General features: G+C 47.6%; 1 protein-coding gene across 3 annotated transcripts in view; it reads left to right on the top strand.

The window, feature by feature from the left end:
• large1 (LARGE xylosyl- and glucuronyltransferase 1) overlaps window positions 1–17,366 on the top strand; it is a 781,831-nt gene that overhangs the window by 208,570 nt on the left and 555,895 nt on the right. For all 3 annotated transcript variants that reach the window (XM_070900694.1, XM_070900696.1, XM_070900695.1), the window contains exon 2: window positions 15,927–16,111. In XM_070900694.1, the coding sequence (XP_070756795.1) occupies window positions 16,006–16,111 (106 nt within the window). In that variant the 5' untranslated portion in view covers window positions 15,927–16,005. The remainder of the gene's footprint in view (window positions 1–15,926; window positions 16,112–17,366) is intronic.

Genomic DNA, 17,366 nt, shown 5'->3' with positions numbered 1-17,366 from the left:
CCTCAAATGTCAATCTGTCACGTCTCCTGAGCTGTGAAATAGGGGGTTGTCAACTGGAGAAAGTAAGAGAGATCTCCACCATCACCGAGTTCAGAATACAATTTCATGGTGCTATTATTTTGAAGGGGAAAGAAAATTTGTCTGTCAGCTTAGTTGATGTCCAAGGAAGTGAGCATAGTGAAGTCGACCTGGATGATTTCAGCTGAATTTCGGAAGTTAATTTCTTCGCTGAATTGCCACTTTGCTATTCTTTTAGGGCAACAGCTGACGATATCTTCAATACTCACGCTCCTCTTCAGCTTGTGATCAAGGGTTCAGGGACAAAGCTATCTGGGAGTGAACTGGCTCTGTTAATTGAAGATCCTGTAACTCCCATTCTTTAGGCAGGAATAGAACACTGAGCGAATGGAACTAGTGTAAACCTGGTTTGAATTCTGAGTCCTGTGCTCGAGTGTTCCCTGAAAGTCACCTCTGCAGAAAAAGTCATCAAAGAACCTGCCAAAATTTGTTCTGTGGCCACACCATTTGTCTGAGAACTAGAAACCCACTCATACAGTTACTGAGATGATGGAGACATGGACAGAGCTTTCCCCAACAATAATTTCGCTGGCCCTGCCCTCGAATGTTAGTTCCCCTGCCGTGCTGACTGTACACCTTATCCAGTTTACCTGTGTATTCAAGCTTTGAGCAAAGTTGAAGGAGGTTGAGCTGGTTTGCTATGGAAAGGACGAGACTTCAAGGTGAGCAAATTGAAGACTTATGAAGAGCGTTGATGAGATTGATCTAAGTGATTTGTTTACTGTAGTGAAAGGTTCAAATGCCAGGGAGCGGAGGTTCGATGTTAGGAATATAGGAGTGAGAAGGGAAGTCAGGTGGAAATGTTTTCATTCAAAAGAATAATAGAATTTGAGATGAAGTTATGAGGGCATATGGTTGAAGCAGATGGTATGAACTATTAGATGGGTTTCATCGAGACAGAAGGGAGTCAGGGTTAGTGAGAGGAGGGAGTCAGGGTTAGTGAGAGGAGGGAGTCAGGGTTAGTGAGAGGAGGGAGTCAGGGTTAGTGAGAGGAGGGAGTCAGGGTCAGTGAGAGAAGGGAGTCAGGGTTAGTGAGAGGAGGGAGTCAGGGTTAGTGAGAGAAGTGAGTCAGGGTTAGTGAGAGGAGGGAGTCAGGGTTAGTGAGAGGAGGGAGTCAGGGTCAGTGAGAGAAGGGAATCAGGGTCAGTGAGAGGAGGGAGTCAGGGTCAGTGAGAGGAGGGAGTCAGGGTTAGTGAGAGGAGGGAGTCAGGGTTAGTGAGAGGAGGGAGTCAGGGTTAGTGAGAGGAGGGAGTCAGGGTTAGTGACGGAGTCAGGGTTAGTGAGAGGACGGAGTCAGGGTTAGTGAGAGGACGGAGTCAGGGTTAGTGAGAGGAGGGAGTCAGGGTTAGTGAGGGAGTCAGGGTTAGTGAGAGGAGGGAGTCAGGGTTAGTGAGAGGAGGGAGTCAGGGTTAGTGAGAGGAGGGAGTCAGGGTCAGTGAGAGAAGGGAGTCAGGGTCAGTGAGAGAAGGGAGTCGGGGTCAGTGAGAGGAGGGAGTCGGGGTCAGTGAGAGGAGGGAGTCGGGGTCAGTGAGAGGAGGGAGTCGGGGTCAGTGAGAGGAGGGAGTCGGGGTCAGTGAGAGGAGGGAGTCGGGGTCAGTGAGAGGAGGGAGTCGGGGTCAGTGAGAGGAGGGAGTCGGGGTCAGTGAGAGGAGGGAGTCGGGGTCAGTGAGAGGAGGGAGTCGGGGTCAGTGAGAGGAGGGAGTCGGGGTCAGTGAGAGGAGGGAGTCGGGGTCAGTGAGAGGAGGGAGTCGGGGTCAGTGAGAGGAGGGAGTCAGGGTCAGTGAGAGGAGGGAGTCAGGGTTAGTGAGAGGAGGGAGTCAGGGTAAGTGAGAGGAGGGAGTCAGGGTTAGTGAGAGGAGGGAGGCAGGGTTAGTGAGAGGAGGGAGTCAGGGTTAGTGAGAGGAGGGAGTCAGGGATAGGGCGAGGAGGGATTGAAGAATAGGGAGAGGGGGGATTGAGGGATAGGGGATGGAGCGAGAATGGCCTTTTCATGTTAATAACAATCATGTTCTGATAGATGGGAGTGAGCTGTGAGCTTTTACTGAAAAGTGGTAAACGTTTCAGTATCTACTTTGGAGTCTCTGAAGATTCAAGTACAGGTACAACATCCCAAATCCGGAATTCTAAAAACCGGAATTGTCCGAAACCCGGACATTGTGCAGATTGCAAGAGTCGTTGTCCGGAATCCGGAAATATTTCCCGAAAACCGGACTTTTAAGCTGTACATACCTTTTTCAAACATGAATCAAAAAAAGAATACGCAGCCTGGCCCGGCCCAGCCCAGCCTCAAGGTTGCTGGATTCGGGCCGTCGGATTTAATGCTCTGAAATCCGGAAATACCCAAAACTCGGCCCAGGGGTTTCTGGATTCAGGACGTCGGATTTCTTCTCCCAAATCCGGAAAAACTGGAATGGCCTTGGTCCCGAGGTTTCCTGTTTCAGGACGTTGGACATGTATTCGCAAAATTGAACTTTAGACTTGGAGAGAAAAATTTGCATTGCAATAGCACTTTAATGTGTCTCTTGAAGTGTTTCACATGTAGTGACTAACTTTGGGTGCAGTAATCATTGAACAATGAAGTCGTCGTTGTGGGTCAGAGACTCCCCATCGGCAGCAATGAGACAAAGGGTCAATGGTTGAGGGAGCAGTATTGGGCAGGGCATTGGGACAAGTCCCTGCATCTCTTCAATCCGTGCCGTGGGATCTTTTAACACCCACCCAAACTGACAACTTTCTGAGGAGCGTCCCCTCTAAACACTCCCTCAGAGCTGCACTGTGTCAGCCTGGATTATATGCGCATGTGCTGCAGGATCCACTCTCAATTTTTAAAAATGACAGTGCATGATGAGAAGTGAATGAGGATCTATTGAAAATGTACGGTCTTGAGCCTCTGCACGCTGGTGTGCTGTCACACCGATGGAGCACATCAGAGTCCACTGACCCGCCTGGGATCATGGACACAGTTCTATTCACCAGGCATTCTTGATTTCAGTCAGCCAGGAGAGGGTGCTGAGGGAAAGTGACTCACTTCATTGTGAAGTGGAAGGGAGGCTAACGTCTATACAACACGTGTGCACTTTCTTCATGCCTTGTAAAAGAAAGACTTGGATTTCTATAGCACCTTTCACGACCACTGGATGTCTCAAAGTGCTTTACATCCAATGAAGTACTTTTTGAAGTATGGTCATTGTTGTAATGTGGGAAATGCGGCAGCCAACTTGCGCACAGCAAGCTCCCACAAACAGCAATGTGATAATGACCAGATAATCTGCTTTTGTTATGTTGATTGAGGGATAAATATTGGCCAGGACACCAGAGATAACTCCTCTGCTCTTCAAAATAGTGCCATGGGATCTTTTACATCTACCTGAGAGAGCAGACGGGGCCTCAGTTTAACGTCGCATCCGAAAGACGGGACCTCCAACAGTGCAGCACTCCCTCAGCACAGCACTCCCTCAGCACTGCACTCCCTCAGCACTGCACTGGAGTGTCAACCTAGATTTATGTGCTCAAGACCCTGGAGCAGGACTTGAACCCACAACCTTCCGACTCAGAGGTGAGTATGCTACCCACTGAGCCACAGCTGACCTTGTCAGACCAAGTGGAAGTTTGGGAACGACCCCAGATGTGGACACGGAGAGCTGAGTTATTACTGAATGTGGCCTGATGGAGTGCCACCCCCGTCAACATCCTGCACACCCGAGGAAATACTCAAGATAATTGTGTACACGTAAATAACTGACAAACTGAGCCAGGAGTAATGTAACTGAACTTAACTGTGCTTTTATACAACCCAAAATGGAGTCCCCAAACCGGCATGAACCAGAATGAGTACAGCAACTGTGAATAGTTCCCGCGGGGTCCTAAAGCCCGTCCAGTGAGCTGTAACAAATAAATAGAGCATCATCAACACAACATATTTCCCCCCTTTTTAAAACCATAGTCTATATACAGACAAAGTCCTTGAGATAGCCAGGTGGTGTTCTGATACGCTGAGACCGGCGTGGAGCTTGTGTTGTTTGCTCTAGGTTTTGGTTGGGAAACAGAACGATGCCTCTGTTCCATCCTACTAGTCTCTTCGCGCTAGGTTTGGCTGGGGGTTTGAGAATGTCCAGTAGCCAGCAAAGATTCCACCCAATCATGAGCTCAGCGGGTGTCTTCCCCGTTAGTGAGTGCTTTGTCGAACGGTATGTGCGGAGAATGGTTTGAACTGCTTCATCGAATGTTTGGCCGGCTGTGAGGTTGGCTTTCAAACCCTCTTTGATGACGCGGTTAAAACGCTCAACACCTCCGTTGCTTTGAGGATTGTACCGAGCAATAAGGTGATGCTCGATAGCATGACGAGTGAGGAAATCCGCGAACTGGTCGGATACAAACTGTGGTCCATTGTCAGTGATTATGACTTCTGGGAGGCCCCACTTTGTGAACATATGCTGCAGAATAGTGATGATCGTTGATGAGGTCACTGAACTTGTAGCGATTTCTGTCCATTTGGAATGCAGGTCATGTACTACAACAAGGAGACGCTGGTGCTGTGGAGCTGCTTCAACAGGACCGAAGATATCCAACTGAAGTTGTTGCCATGGTCTTTGTGGCCATGGAATGGGCTTCATTGGCGCTGGTCGGATGTTTGTGGCCTTTTTGCTCAGACTGCAAGCTTTGCGAGTGTCAATCCAAGCCACCACACTGAATTGCGACATCTCTGCTTCATGCAGACAATGCCAGGATGTCCGTCGTGTGCCAATGAGAGAACGCGCTGTTGAAGTGACTTGGGAATTACTGCTCTATCACCACGAGCTAGGCAGCCATCGTTCCAAACGGAAAATTCATCGTGAAGTCTGTGGAATGTTTTCAGTTCTTCCTGAATTTGTTTAGGCCACTCAATCTGGAGGAAGTGGCACACATGCTGGAGCGTAGCATCACTCTGTGATTTGGCTTTGAGTTCGTCGCAGGGTCCTAAAGCCCATCCAGTGAGCTGTAACAAATAAATAGAGTATGAACACAACAATAATACTTGAGATAAACGGCTATTTCGGGGCCTGGCTGAGGTTTTGGAGTAACAAGCTATGATGAAGATCCTCATGGCTGATTGAAGAGCAGCATAGACCAAGGCCTGGGAGAGTGGTGACCCCTGACCCCCTCGCACCACTAACACCCGCCTTCCATTGCAGAGGTCTTGCTCAACGCTTCTGATTCCCACAGGATTTAACATAAAAACCTGTCTGCAAATAACAGGGCTCGATGGGGAGCTGCAAAGTTCAGGGTCGCTGTCGCTCCCTATGTTGGGGGATATGGTGCAACGCAGTGGTGCTAAACGACAGAAGTCCGCAAAACTAACAGCGAGGAAGGGCTTTCGGTAAGCTTGGTTGCTTGGTGAAAAGAAACAGCCGCTAATGGATCAAGGGCTTATAGGGTTAAATTATGAGCACAGGTTGCATAAACTTGGCTTATATACTGAGGTGTTTGTGTACTGAGGATTAAAGGGTGATCTAATCGAAGTGTTTTAAATGAGTGAGGATTCAATATGTCCAATATAGCGAAACTATTTTCTGTGGTGGGGGAAATCAGGAGGGAGCAAAGGGAAATCAGGAAATCGTGAGGAAACATACCTTAAAATTAGAACCAGGCCATTTAGGAGGGAAATTAAGAAGCACTTTTTCACATAATGGATAGTGGAAATCTGGAACTCTCTCCCCCAAAATTCTGTGGATGCTGGGGGTCAGTTGGAGCTTTCAGTCCTCAGATTGATAGATTTTTGTTGGGTGAGGGTATCGAGATATGGAGCTAAAGTGGGTAAATGGAATTGCGGTGCCGATCAGCCACCATCTAATGAAATGGTAGAACAGGCTCAAGGGACTGAATGGCCTCCGCCTGCTCGTATAATAGAGGGAAACATGTGACGCACTGTACTTTCACCGTGCCCAATTTCATCATTTATCTCATTCCATTGCCACTTTATTCCTGTTTTAAAAAGTTGGGTCATTATTGCAACAGGTGTTAACATGAGGCGAGTAGTTTTCCCCCATTTCTGCTGCGCGCTCTCAGTGAAATTGGAGCTTGATTTCAAGTTTAAGAACTTCGAAAATACCAATAGGAAAGCAGTCGCTGATGGCTGAGTTAAACTGTGATACATTACCGATCCACCATGTTATACAAATAGAGAACAGAACGTTCTACTTCTTCCATCCCACCCCCCTCCTCAGCTACTGATGTTGACTTGCTGGTTTCACAGGAGTTAGCAGCCATGTGTATTCAACCATGCAAGGCACCACAGTTGAGCCCAATTCTGTTCTACAAACATGCAGGAATGAAAGATTTCAGTTATGTGGATAGACTGGAGAAGCTGGGATTGTTCTCTTTAGAGCAGAGAAGGTTAAGGGACGATTCGATAGAGGTGTTCAAAATCTTGAAGGGTTTTGATAAAAGTAAATGAGGAGGACCTGGTTCCAGTGGCAGGAGGGTCGGTAACCAGAGGACACAGATTAAAGGTAAATGACAAAAGAACCAGGACTTTTTTTTTTATACACAGCAAGTTGTGATGTTCTGGAATGCACTGCCTGAAAGGGCGGTGGAAGCAGATTCAGTAATAATTTTCAAAAGGGAATTGGATAAATACCTGAAAGGAAAAATTTGCAGGGCTGTGGGGAAACAGCAGGGGACGTGGGACTAATCCAAAAGCTCTTTCACAGAGCCGGCATGGGCACGATGGGCCGAATGGTCTTCCTTTGTGCTGTATCTTTCTATGATTCTACAGAGAGTTAGCACCCACCACACAGGCTGGCAAGGCAATCCAGAGGGTCCGTATTCTCTGGGAAATGAACCACTGAGCATCTAGCCTATTCCAACTTCTGCGTAGTTTAAATGCATGGCCCCGATCCTCCCTAATCTGTCAAATTGAAAAAAATCTGTCACTAGGCATGCAATTATTTTATAAACCTCTATCAGGTCGCCTTTAAGTCTACGCTGCTGTCAAGTAAGTAGACCCAGCTCTTTAAGTGTATGTGAGTATCTAAGCTCCTCATCCGAAATGCACACATATACATGTTGAAGCAAGCTGGGTAATAAATGGGGGGAGAAAACCCTGGCTGGTTACCCCACCTCCACCCTCCAGAAGCCCAGGGCACTGAGAGCAATTGTGGTGGGCCCCCAACCCCTGGCTGAACAAAAGAACAGGAGTAGGCCCTTCAGCCCCTCGAGTCTGTTGTACCATTCATAACTGATCTGTAGCTTAACTTTATCTACCCACCTTGGTTCTGTAACCCATAATACCCTTGCCTAACAAAAATCTCGCAATCTCATACTTGAAATGTCAACAATTTTCAACCCCCAGCCTCAGCAGCTTTTTGGGGAAGGGAGTTCCAGATTTCCACTGCCCTTTGTGTGAAGAAGTGCTTCCTGACATCACCCCTGAATGGCCTGGCTCTAATTTTAAGGTTATACCCCTTGTTTTGGACTCCCTCCACCAGAAGAAATAGTTTCTCTCTCTATCTACCCGATCAAATCCTTTGATCGTCTTAAACATCTCAATTAGATCCCCCCTTGATCTTCTCTACTCAAGGAAACACAAGCCTAGTCTATGCAACCATCCTCATAATTTAACCCTTCTAGCCCCAGTCTCATTTTGGTGAATCTGTGCTGTACCCCCTGAGATCAGCTAACTCAGGCTAGTAAAGGACTTGGGAACTTCTGATCTGCATGACTCCGAGCTATACTGAGCAAATTAGGCCCCTTCCAAATAGAAACCCCATCAAGACACAAAGCCACCTCAAGACAGAATTGGAACTGCAAGTGACACTCGAATCTGCTTGATGTCAGTGCACTCTCTACCTGCGTGTATTGGTTAGAGAGCCCTGGCACATACATCATCATCATAGGTAGTCCCTCGAAATCGAGGAAGACTTGCTTCCACTCTAAAGGTAAGTTCTTAGGTGACTGTACAGTTCAATATGGGACTGTCATCTGTCTCTGTCACAGGTTTGGGCAGACAGTCGTTGAAGGAAAGGGTGGGTGGGACTGGTTTGCCGCACGCTCCTTCCGCTGCCTGCGCTTGGTTTCTGCATGCTCTCGGCGATGAGACTCGAGGTGCTCAGCTGGGTGCACTTCCTTCACTTAGGGCGGTCTTTGGCCAAGGATTCCCAGGTGTCGGTGGGGATGTTGCATTTTATCAGAGAGGCTTTGAGGGTGTCCTTGAAACATTTCCTCTGCCCACCTTGGGCTCGCTTGCCGTGTAGGAATTCCGAGTAGAGCGCTTGCTTTGGGAGTCTTGTGTCAGGCATGCAAACAATGTGGCTCGCCCAGCGGAACTGGTCGAGTGTGATCAGTGCTTCGATGCTGGGAATGTTGGCCTGATCAAGGACGCTAACGTTGGTGCGTTTGTCCTCCCAGAGGATTTGCAGGATCTTGCGGAGACATCGTTGGTGGTATTTCTACAGCGATTTGAGGTGTCTACTGTATATGGTCCATGTCTCTGAGCCATACGGGAGGGCGGGTATCACTACAGCCCTGTAGACCATGAGCTTGGTGCCATATTTGAAGGCCTGATCTTCGAACACACACTCTTCCTCAGGCGGCCGAAGACATCACTGGCGCACTGGAGGCGATGTTGAATCTCGTCATCGATGTCTGTCCTTGCTGATAATAGGTTCCCGAGGTATGGAAAGTGGTCCACGTTGTCCAGGGCCGTGTCATGGATCTTGATGACTGGGGGGCAGTGCTGCGTGGCGGGGTCAGGTTGGTGGAGGACCTTTGTCTTACGAATGTTTAGTGTAAGGCCCATGCTTTCGTATGCCTCAGTGAAGATGTTGACTATGACTTGGAGTTCAGTCTCTGAATATACACAAACGCAAGCATCGTCCGCGTACTGTAGTTCGACGACAGAGGTTGGGACGTTCTTGGATCTGCCCCGGAGAAGACAAAGGTTGAACAGGTTCCCACTGGTTTGTAGTTTAGTTCCACTCCAGCGGGGAACTTGTTGAGTGTGAGGTGGAGCATTGCAGTGAGGAAGATCGAGAAGAGGGTTGGCATGATGAAGCAACCCTGCTTGACCCAGGTCCGGATGTGAATTGGGTCTGTAATGAATCCGATGGTCAGGATCACGGCTTGCATGTTGTCATGGAGCAGGCGGAGGATGGCAACGAGCTTTTGGGGGCAGCTGAAATGGAGGAGGTCGCTCAAGAGTCCCTCGAGTTTGACAGTGTCAAAGCCTTTGTACGGTCAAAGAAGGCCATGTACAAGGGTTGGTGCTGTTCCCTGCATTTTCCTTGCAGCTGTCGCGCTGTAAAAATCATGTCGTTGTACCCTGTAGAGGACGAAATCCGCATTGTGACTCTGGGAGGAGCTCCTCAGCCACAGGATTGAGGAGGATTCTAATGACGACTTTCCCAGTGGCTGAAAACGGAGATTCCTCTGTAGTTGCCGCAGTTGGACTTCTCCCCTTTTTTAAAGATGGTCACGATTACTGCAGCTATGAGATCTCCCGGCATGCTCTCCTTCTTCCAGATGAGAGAAATGAGATCATGCATTCGTGCTAATAGTGTCTCTCCGCCATACTTAGTGCCTCAGCGGGGATTCCATCCGCTCCTGTTGCCTTGTTCTTGAGCTGGATGATGGCCTTTTCCAGCTCATGCAGGGCTGGGGTTTTGCTGAGATAGTAGCGGATAGCATGCTGCGGGATGGAGTCGAGGACACACGAGTCAAAGGCAGAGTCTCGGTTAAAGAGATCTTTGAAGTACTCCTTCCAGCGGGTCCTGACTGCCTTGGTGTCCTTGATGAGTGTTTCCCCGTTCTTGGCCAGCAGTGGGGTGTTTGGGCCGTAGGTGGCTTTCACTACGGTGAAGATTCCTCGCACATCATGGCTGTTGGCCAGCTGCTGAATCTCCTATGCTTTCTCCACCCACCATCTATTTAGGTCATGGGTTTTTGTTGGACTTCGGCCTTAAGCCATCTGTAATGCTGCCTTGCTGTTTCCGAGTTGGGTTATTGTTTTAGGTTCAGAAATGCCCTGCGCTTGCGATTTATTAGCTCTTGGATCTCCTGGTCATTCTCCTGGTTGAGTGACCGAGCGTCTCTTCACAGGCACTGGTTATGATGGCCTGGAGGGCAGACCAAATGTTGTGGGCATTCTGCGTCTCGGGGTCATCAAGGGACGCCAGGTTAGCAGTGAGGCGCTGACTGTATAGGGTCTCTTAGCTGGGTCTTCAAGTGCCCCGGCATTGACTTTTTTGCGGCACTGCTTCTGCTGCCGTCGCCGCTTTGGGGTGATGTTGATGACGGAATGTGCAAAGCCAAGCCCTTCGGAGCCTGAAAATCTATATAGTGGTCTTTTATTAAAAACTCTCATCTGGAGGTCTACCTGTTATCTAATAAAATGGTTACAGAAGATTAGCTGGTCGCTTCAATACACTTTAATCTTGCCCTTTTGCCGGCGGGTATGTACCAAGAGATAATTGTTTGGATCACAGTTCAGTCTCTCCTGCATTCATTGTAAGTACCCAGGTAATGCAGGCCTGTAAGTGTTCCAGAAATTTTATGTACTGTATTGTAAGTGACAGGGGAATAATTTAATACTTTACAACTTTACAACAATAGCAAGAGACCAGATGTCTTGGAATTCTTTCTGTGAGTGGAATAAAATTCTCAGAATTCCCTAATGACGAGTTTAACTTCCAGTTATAAAAACAGAAAATGCTGGAAATGTCAGTGGGTCAGGCAGCATCTGTGGAGAGAAACCAAGTTAACGTTTCAGGTCGATGGTCCTTCATCAGAACTTAATTTCCAGTGTCTCCCACTCTTGAAAAGGTTGACTGTTGCTGGGATGTGTTTCTACAGGCACTGGTAACCTTCTGTTGTCTCAGTGGCCATTTTGTGTGTGAGAGTCTAGACAGTGAACGCTAGCGGCTGGAGGGCCTCCCTGCCCAGCCAATCCCATCCTCTCCTGTCCATAGCCGGATAACAATCCCAATACTGTTGCTCTGAGAACAGGGCAATGGGATTGGTTTGGGATTGTTATAGGGCTAAGGGGAGAGAGTGGGGCAGTGGGATTGGTTTGGGATTGTTATAGGGCTATGGGGGAGCGAGTGGGTAAGAAGTGGGAGTGGTTTGGGATTGCGAAAGGGCTATGTGGAGAGAGTGGGGTTGGTTTGGGATTGTTATAGGGCTATGGGGAGAGAGTGGGGCAGTGGGATTGGTTTGGGATTGTTATAGGACTATGGGGAGAGAGCGGAGCAGTGAGATTCATTTTCGATTGCTCTAGTTAAGGGCCGTAACAAACACAAAGTTCCAACTTGTATGATCCACTGTGCCACGTGGACCACTTCCCATATCTCGGGAGCCTTCTATCAACAAGAGCAGGCATTGACGACGAGATCCAACACCGCCTCTAGTGTGCCAGTGCAGCCTTCGGCTGCCTGAGGAAGAGTGTTTGAAGACCAGGCCCTCAAAACTGCCACCAAGCTCATGGTCTACAGGGCTGTAGTAATATCCGCCCTCCTGTGGCTCAGAAACATGGACCATGTACAGTAGACACCAAGTCGCTGGAGAAATACCACCAACGATGTCTCCGCAAGATCCTACAAATCCCCTGGGAGGACAGATGCACCAACGTTAGCGTCCTCGATCAGGCCAACATCCCCAGCATCGAAGCACTGACCACACTTGATCAGCTCTGCTGGGTAGGCCACATAGTTCGCATGCCAGACACGACACTCTCAAAGCAAGCACTCTACTCGGAACACCTTCACGGCAAACGAGCCAAAGGTGGGCAGCGGAAACGTTATAAGGACACCCTCAAAGCCTCCCTGATAAAGTGCAACATCCCCACTGATTCCTGGGAGTCCCTGGCCAAAGACTGCCCTAAGTGGAGGAAGTGCATCGGGAGGGTGCTAAGCACCTCGAGTCTCATCGCCGAGAGCATGCAGAAATCAAGCGCAGGCAGCGAAAGGAGCGTGCGGCAAACCAGACTCCCCACCCACCCTTTCCCTCAACGACTATCTGTCCCACCTGTGACAGGGACTGTGTTTCTCGTATTGGACTGTACAGCCACCTAAGATCTCATGCTAAGAGTGGAAGTAAGCCTTCCTCAATTCTGAGGGACTGCCTACGATGTGATCTCTCCAGGGAACCAAGTGTTGCGACTGGCTGCAATGATCCTGGATTAAAGAGGGTAAAATTGGCCATATTCCTCCTGGTTGTCACCCAGTGGCCTCTGTTGGAAAGTTCATGCGTATCGATCGCAGGCGAGCATTCCGCTGGGCTGACATGCTCTTTGCTGTTGCTAGACTCACTGAGACTCGCAGTTCAGGTGCACACTTGGAGATTGGCCACTGGGTGCCAGAGGGACTGCAGGGAATTGGGAAATATCAGCACCTTCAGGAGGGGAGAGGAAAAGGCTTTGCATATTTCCCCTCACCAGCACACTCGCACTTTAGTCGTGTCAGCTGTGGCTCAGTGGGTAGCACTCTCGCCTCTGAGTCAGAAGGTTGTGGGTTCAAGTCCCACTCCAGGGACTTGAGCACATAAATTTAGGCTGACACTTCAGTGCAGTTCTGAGGGAGTGCTGCACTGTCGGAGGTGCCGCCTTTCAGATGAGACGTTAAACCGAGGCCCCGTTTGCTCTCTCAGGTGGACGTAAAAGATTCCATGGCACTATTTAGAAGATTAGCAGGGGAGTTATCCCCAGTGTCCTGGCCAATATTTATCCCTCAATCAAAAAAACAGGTTATCTGATCATTATCACATTGCTGTTTGTGGGAGCCTACTGTGCGCAAATTGGCTGCGCATTTCCCACATTACAGCAGCGACTACACTCCAAAAGTACTTAATTGGTTGTAAAGCGCTTTGAGACGTCCGGTGGATGTGAAAGGCGCTATATAAATCCAAGTCTTTCTTTACAGCTTGGCTCTCTCAATAGCGATCAGCTGTTAGCATCTTGTTAAAGTGCAATTATTTTAGTGAGGAGATTCTGGATCCAATTGCTAATAATTAGAAGAAGCAGTTGCTAAGTGAGGTGTGCTGCTTTAAAAAAAATATATGTTGGTTACTTACCTTTGTGGTTTTTACCGTCTACTGTGTATAGAGGGCAAATCGGGTTATTCCAGCTGCCTTGGCCCTAAGCTCTGGAATTCCCTTTGTAAACCTCTCCGCCTCTCTCCCCCTCTCTCCTCCTGTTAGACGCTCCTTAAAACCTATCTGTTTGACCAAGCATTTGGTCACCTGTGGTAATATCTCTTTATGTGGCTTGGTGTCAGATTATGTTTGATTACGGTGCTGTGAAGCGCCTAGAGAGAGCCAACATGGTTTTGCGAAGAGTAGGTCATGTCCAACGAGCCTAATTGAATTTTTTGAGGCAGTAACTAAAGTATTGGACAGGGGAATGTCTATGAATACAGTTTATATGGACTTATAGAAGGCATTCGATAAGGTTCCACATCATAAACTGTTGGCTGAAATAGCTTATAAATTGAAGGCAAATTATTGACTTGGTTAGGGGGTAGAAGGAAAATGGGTATGTACAGGAATTGGAAATCCCACAGGGATTTGTGCAGAGGCCTCAACTATTCACTCTATTGTTTAATGACTTAGATAATGCAATAGACAGCCATATATCCAATTTTGCTGATGACACAAAGATTGGTCAATATAGCAAGTAGTTTGGACGGGAGCATAAAATTACAAGGAGACATTGATAGATTCAGAGAGTAGACAAAATGGTGGCAGATGGATTTCAATGCTGGTAAATATGAGGTCATCCATTTTGCACCAGAAAAGAATAGACCAGAGTATTTTTAAAATGGTGAATAGCTCAGAACAGTGGATGTTCAAAGAGATCTAGGGGTGTACACCGATCACTAAATGTAGCGATTAGCAGTGTTCTCGTTTAGCTGCGCCGCTGTCTGAAGCTCACGTTCAGGCTGCTTGCAGGTTTCTCAGTGGAAAAACCGCGCGTATGCGGAAGTTTGAATTGGCTGCCGCGCACCCAAAAACAATGAAAGGGAATATTGGTGGCCAGGTACAAAAAGTAATCAAAAAGGCTAATGGAATATTAATCTTCATGACTAGAGGGCTAGAATACAAAGGAGAGGAAGTTTTGTTACCGATACACAAAGCCCAAGTTAGACCACATCTGACTTACTGTGCACAGTTCTGGGCACTGCACCTTAGAAAGGATATATTGGCCTTGGAAGGAGTGCAGTGTAGATTTATTAGATTGTTGCCAGGACCCCAAGGGTTAGATTATGTGGAGCGATTACATAAACTAGGCTTGTATTCCCAGGAATATAGAAGGTTAAGGGGTGATTTGATTCAAGGTTTTTAGGCTTTTGCTAGAGTAGGTAAGGGAGAAATTTTTCCGCTGGTAGGGGAATCTAGGACCAGGGGACATCACTTTAAAATCAGAGCCCGGCCATTCAGGAGAGATGTTAGGAAACACTTCCTCACACGAAGGGTGGTAGAAGTGTGGAACTCTCTCCCACAAACAGCAGTAGATGCTAGCTTAATTAATAATTTTAAATCTGAGATCCATAGATTTTTGTTGGCCAAGGGTACAAAGGGATATGGAGCCGAGGTGGGAGGATGGGGTTAGGATACAGATCAGCCATGATCTCACTGAATGGGGAAACAGGCTCGAAGGGCTGAATGGCCTCCTCCTGTAACTATGTTTGCTACGTTAAAGGCATTTATAAGTATAAGCTGTTATTGTTGCATAGTAGGATGTGTTTCTTTGAGATTGGGTTTAAGGCTCAATCATGAGTAGATTATTTGAGTAAGTAGGTAGCTGTTATTTTGTATTGCTATCTGTTTTCTCACTAACATTAGTGAAGGCAGCAATTACCCTCACGCTGCGACGGGCAGCAATGTGTTCCATTTCAGAGCAGTGTCGAGGCCCATCTTGATAAGCAAATTGTTTTTGCTAAAAAAAATAAATGCAGTGTTTTGTAACAAAGCAGGTGCTGGAAGATCAAAGTGTTTCTGAAAGACAACCTTTTAAAAGTGCTAGTATTCTCCATCAGCCAGCTTTAAGGAAGGGATGATTTGAATAGAGGCTTTGAAGTGAAAATGTGGAAATTTGTCGGACAAAAAGTGAAGATTTTATTATCTTGTGTCTGCGTGAATTGCAACACCGTTTTATATATATATATATAAAGAAATAAGTGCTTGTCATAATTAAGTCATCAAAGGCCTTGCAGTTTTTGGGTGTATAAAAATTGTCAATACTTTTTTTGGTCTCTATTTTCACATTGCGCACTTGAAGGTATTGATACTGAGCACAGGGACACCAAGCTAGACCATGAACTCCGGATCGTGCGCTAGAACATGAACTCAGGGACACTGAGCTAGAACATGAACTCGGGGACAGTGAGCTGGTACATGAACTCGGGGAGTGAGCTGAAACATGAACTTGGGGACATTCATGGTCAGTGAGTTATTGATTTTTCTTCCGGATTTGCTCGCATCAGAAAATTAATCTTTCATTCCTGGAGATACCAGGAGTCTTGGTGGGTTGGCGACCCTGTACACACTGTGAGTGAAACACCATGACTCAATCACTTTCCGTGGGGAGTATTACTGGTAGCTGAGGTTTACAAAAAGTTCTCAACCTGCTCACTCTGAGTTACCAAGGGCCGTTGTATCAGATGCAATAGTTCCGCACCTTGTTTGGCGGGTGGTGTTCTGGGGTAAACGCCAGTTTGTGCAGTTGCTGCACCACTGCATGCTCCTTGCTGACAAACTGGGCCGGTTGTCTTGCAAAAACCTTTCTCTTTCTCGCTGATAGGGCTGCTTTAGGAGAGAGACTGGGTCCCGCACATATAGGAGAGCAAGTTGCCAAAGTAATCCTGTCTTTTGAATTTCAGGGATTAACATGCACGTGGCTGAGGATCTGATGTTACCCACCTAGGATCAGTGCAGCCCCCGACTCCCACATTCCCCAGGATGCTGGGAATTTGCAGAGGGCGCAGGAAGTTCCTCGCGGCCACACTGACCGTTCTCTTCGTGCCCGCGTTCACCTGGATTTACCTCTTCTCCGGGACCTTTAAAGGCAAGTGCCGCACCTAGTCTATTCCCTGCAGCGTGGCAATTGTGTTTGTATCTCTCGTCCTCCCCCACCCAACCGAAGGTTCAGCAAACCGTATCGGGGGAGGTGATTGGACTTGGTTTCGGGTTGAGGTGTCGGGATGTACCTCACACAAAGAATAGTCAACACCCCGAGTGGGCCCCTGGGGTCAGCAGTTGACATTTCAGAAATGGTTGGGTGCTGACTTTGACATATCGGGTTACCAACCCTCCAGGATTGTCCTGGAGACTCCAGGATGTAAAGACAAATCTCCAGGACTTTGGTTCGCGAGCGACCCGGGAGAAAAATCATCGGGCATTAAAAATAGTTTTCTTTTTAATTTTCTTTGAAAAATTTTGTTTATTGGTTATAAAAATGTGGACAAGGGGGACAAATAGCTGTTGACAGACGGTAAAGAATCATCCAATTGGGTAATAAAGTCTACTCACTTTCCAATGGGTGTGGGAAGGCAGGGTCCCGCGATGATGGACATGTCAGGTGACCAATGGCGGGGCGGTTGGTAGCAGATGGTTATGATGAAATCTCCAGGAATATTTCCAACTAGAGTTGGCAACCTTATTGGGGGCTGGGATATGGGTTTTTAAGACGGGCTAGCTCGGTCAGAGTGGTTTTCTTCTGTATTCAGCTTGTGATGCAGAGATTCAGACAGAGAGAATTCGTACCTTGTGAATGGGTGAGGGGATTTCACTCTCAAAGGTTTCAACACTGGGACACGGTTAAACTGAGCAAACGTGTCCGGAGATATTATTGGCTTTGTCCTTTTGCGCCAGGGTTAACTGTGTGGACATGAAACACTTGTGACATTGAACAAAGTTCTTTGCAGCACAGCCCGGGCGCTACAATGTACTTGTGCAATATTTAAGTCATGTGATGTATTTTGCACCCCCACTCCAGCAGCCACCTTAGTAAAGTTATTGACCAAGAAATTCAGCCCAACGAACGCAAAATGGCCTCCTAAGCATCCAATATGGCGGGCAGGAAGGGCACGTTGATTACGAGCCAGAAGTGCGCTGCCCTCCATATTGGTCAAGGCCAAAATGCACTTGCACTGCTATTTGGAAGCTCTAACTTTCTGCAGCAAGTTTAATGGGTAGTTCATAGTGTTATGTCTCACATAAAGCAATGTGACTGAGTACTGTAGACTTGAGTAAGTGTGACCTTAGTGTCTCTATTCTGACTCCAGAGTGCCGGCACAGCATGGGAGGCCTGCTTATATTCA

This window comes from Pristiophorus japonicus, chromosome 15 (assembly GCF_044704955.1).
Source record: "Pristiophorus japonicus isolate sPriJap1 chromosome 15, sPriJap1.hap1, whole genome shotgun sequence".
Taxonomy (NCBI): Eukaryota; Metazoa; Chordata; class Chondrichthyes; family Pristiophoridae; genus Pristiophorus; species Pristiophorus japonicus.
This window is presented reverse-complemented; position numbering and strand designations above follow the sequence as displayed.